General features: G+C 36.7%; 1 gene segment (V, D, J or C); it reads left to right on the plus strand.

Moving 5' to 3' along the window:
- The first annotated feature begins 239 nt into the window (after positions 1-239).
- On the plus strand, positions 240-1,311 carry LOC122807992. The segment is given in 2 exon segments: positions 240-286; positions 821-1,311. Coding segments are annotated over 2 exon segments (429 nt in total).
- Positions 1,312-3,845: the final 2,534 nt, after the last annotated feature.

A 3,845-nucleotide genomic window follows, 5' to 3' on the forward strand; every position in this document is an offset into this window, starting at 1 on the left:
AATACATAACAATGGGAAGTTATTTGTTTTAAAATATTTGTTTTGGAAAGGTTTAATTCAATTATCACAGTTCTGACTTCTGTCCTCCAGAGTAACTGCAGATCAATTTCTGCAGCATAATTGCTGTGAGAGTATTTTTCCTTAGCATCACTTGCATCACTTCCTTTGTTAATCAAGTGTGGCTTCTTATGATTTATAAAACCTGTGGTCTCACAAATCAACTGTCAGTCTCACTGAAACATGCTAAACAGATGCATCCTTCCTGTTCTACTTGCCATTATATTGAGTAAGTTAATAGTTTTCAGATATCAGACTGCACAGAACAAGCACTATATGCTTTTTATCCATTACAGTGTTTTTTTTTTTTTTGGCTGGTTTTTTTTTTAATTTTGTCAGCTATTCCTTGTTGATGTTTCCTAGATTCTAATTCCCAGGTTTCAGTCTGGTTCAGATTGAGATTATACTGGTTTTCACTGGTGCTGGACTACTTTGTAGAAAAAGAAAATATGCAGCCTGCCTGGTACATTGAAACTTGCTATTAGTCATTTCAGAAAACATCAGCAGGGTGTACATTATCTGGCCTGAAGTCATATGTAACTTGAGTGTGTGTGGTATCTGTGACTGCATTTCTCAAAGTGCTCTGATACAAAACTAAAATAAAACAAGAAAACCGAATTAAATCATCCAACACTGAAATCAAAATAGTTATAGCAAAAGATATTAACATTTCCTGCAGCTTCTTTTTTATGGCTACCAGTATGCTTAAGACAGTTCCATGAAACGTCAGAAATGTCAGTAATTATTTGTTGTCTTCATTTAGGATTGGTGGATACAGTCAAGTTAAGCCAGAAGCCTACTGTTCTAGTGGAAAATCAAGGCGGAACAGTGACATTGTACTGTAAACAGGATGGTAGCAATGCCAACATGCTCTGGTACAAACAGCATTACCAGAGAGGACTGGACCTGATTCTATATTCTTTTAATCCAAACACTGAAGAACAGAAAGGAGAAGCCTATGACAGTAGATTTGTATCAACAAGACCCACAATAACAGAGTTTTCTCTGAAAATAACACAGCTGAAACCCAAAGACACAGCTGTATACTTCTGTGCTTGCAGTGCACAGTGGTTTAATGATATGAGACCGATGTTCAAAAACCTCTTACAGAGATCAAATATATCTCTTAAAATACAAACAAACTAGGTTAGGAAAAATCCATGTTGTTCTACTTTATTCCACTAAGTTATGCTGTCAGTACAATGCATTATTTCAGATGTGTTTCATTGTTTTAACTATGTAAATACTGTACAATGGTGCTACAGCAGATTAAATGGATTACCTCTGTCATGATATTCATGTCTTTGCCCTGAATTTTAATTCACCTCTGACCTGCATTCCTTAACTTATTAGCAATTATTTGGGTAAAGCTACCTCCAAAAATATTCCATATTCATTTTCATGTTCTGACCTAACATGACCACTTGGTATGTGAGATGTGATTGGGGTTACTGCATACTAAAACTCCAATACAGGTTAATATGATGCCTAGTAATTAGTGAAGGGGAGAAGGTTTTTAACCAAAATGGTTAGAACCATGAAATTTGGTAAATAAGCACAGGGAGTTTTGGAGAATTAATCTACCCCATTTATAGGGCTTTTTTCTTGGTCTTTTTTCCCCCTCCATATGATAGCCATCAGCACTTCCCCACACGTGCGCACGCACACACACACACACACACACACACACACACACACACACACACACACACACACACACACACACTAACAGAGATAAGGGGGTTTATCATCTAAGCAGATGTTTCCCTTTTACTCCTTGTGGTGGCTTGTTAAAGTGCAGCTGCCACAATGCCAGGCCCCTGAATTACATGCTTCGGTATATGTATTTGCTGCCTGGCTACAGTGCACATTCTGCTTAGTGGACATTTGCCCTCAGCCCTTTATACTGCAGCCATACAACTCACCTTCAGTAGAAGTAGCACAGTGCAGTGGCCAGACTGCAGCTCTCCTGCAGGATGGGTGAGCGTTTTTTGGCAACTCACTCACCCCCCCCAGCTATCTTCTGAAGTTTTCAGAGTGTAACCTGAACCTAGGTCATCTGGGTCACAGGCTGGGTTTTATCCCTGTGCCTCTTAAAGCTGGTCTTATCCACAGGTCTTTTAGTTTTTTCAGGTTTTAATCAAAATTTGCCATCAAGTTTGGCTGTTTAGTGGATTCACATAGAGCCATGATCATGTTTCTGTACCGTACCTCATATTGCCATTTTATACACTTCTTAAGCATTTCATCTATAATTCAAGCATTTCTCCATTATATCTCAGTGCTGTCACTTAGTTCAGCTCTGATCATCTGCAAACTCACTGCATTAATGAAATTCTTTCTACTTCCTGCATGCACATTATTTCTTCACATCTGAGTAGTATACACAGGGCTGGGTTATATCCATCTCTTTCCTTCTTGTCAAAGTTTCCCTTTTCCCCATCTGCAGCAGATTCGTGGCATGAATATAACATAGTAACTTGAAAGTTATACCTCTAACTCTCGTTAGATTTACTACACTGATTAATAACTCTGTCTCAGGTCTCATTACTTGTTTCTGGTCTGTTGCGTGAAGAAATCCACCAGGTTGAGATTTGCAGAATAACTATTTTTAGTAATTTAGTTTTTATTATTTTGAGCTTTATCTTTATTTTCTAATACCACAGAGTTTGAGGTTTAACCTTTTATAATTTATAATTCATTTTGTACTATTTTTTGTTTTATTTTTCTTATTTTATTGCTTTGAGCAATTTCCTTTATCATTAATGTGTTGTACTTCAGAATTCCATAGCAAATAATGTCATCTCATGCATTTCTGACACTATCCTCATGTACCTGCAAACCAAGCGTAACCAGTTTGGTATGCCTTACACTGAAAACTCTTTCAATAAACATTCAGTCAACCAAACTTATTGTATAAACAGCCATGAATCTGTTTTAGTATTTAATCAGTTTAATTTAAAGTATTGTTTGAATGTTTTGCATTAGTCACAATCCCAACAAACTGTGTGGAAAAGTGGTATCTGGAAGTTTGGTAAGGTTATTTACAGAACACATTTAATCAAAAATGGTACACTGATACTTAATATATTCTGTTCGGTGATTAACTTTACTAAGAATCACATGGGAGAGTGTTACTCTTGTTTTTTTTTAAGTTAGATTTAGATAGCAAAAGGATAATAATTTTATCTTAAATGTCATCTAATGACATGCAAACACTTGCAAATTTTGCACAAAATGTACGATAAACTGAAACTGTATCTGCTTATACTCAGAGGTATGCTATCTCACCTGTGTGGATGCACCAATACATTTCATATGAGCACTGTGCTTTGCCAGCTAGCTAAAATGACTCTCCTACATCATTTAGCGATGACCAAGTATACTCCCCCAACTTTCAGACAGTGGCCAGGTACAGCAGTGGATAAGAATTGTTCTCCCTTATCACAGCTTCCTCGCAACAGAACAGAAATGAATAAGCATCTGACATTGGACATTCATTGCTTCATTTATGCCTGTTGATATAGAGTTAGTGGCCAGTAGTGACTGAATGAAGACAAGTGCCAGGCACTGATTCAGTGCTTAATAAACATAACAAGCTTCTCTTTCAAGGATGAAAAATAAATGTATGCAATTAAAAAAATGTTATTTTACTGAGTCACTATAGTAAGGGCAGAAATTATACCATATTACAGCAGGAAGTATACTATATTACAGTAAAACATGTGCGTATATTTTGGAGGGAGTTGGAGAAGAATCTTAGGCTTAGGAAGCAGGAGGGGGATTTT

The sequence above is a fragment of the Protopterus annectens genome, chromosome 8.part0 (genome assembly GCF_019279795.1).
Source record: "Protopterus annectens isolate FY-2018-M chromosome 8.part0, PAN1.0, whole genome shotgun sequence".
Taxonomy (NCBI): domain Eukaryota; kingdom Metazoa; phylum Chordata; order Ceratodontiformes; family Protopteridae; genus Protopterus; species Protopterus annectens.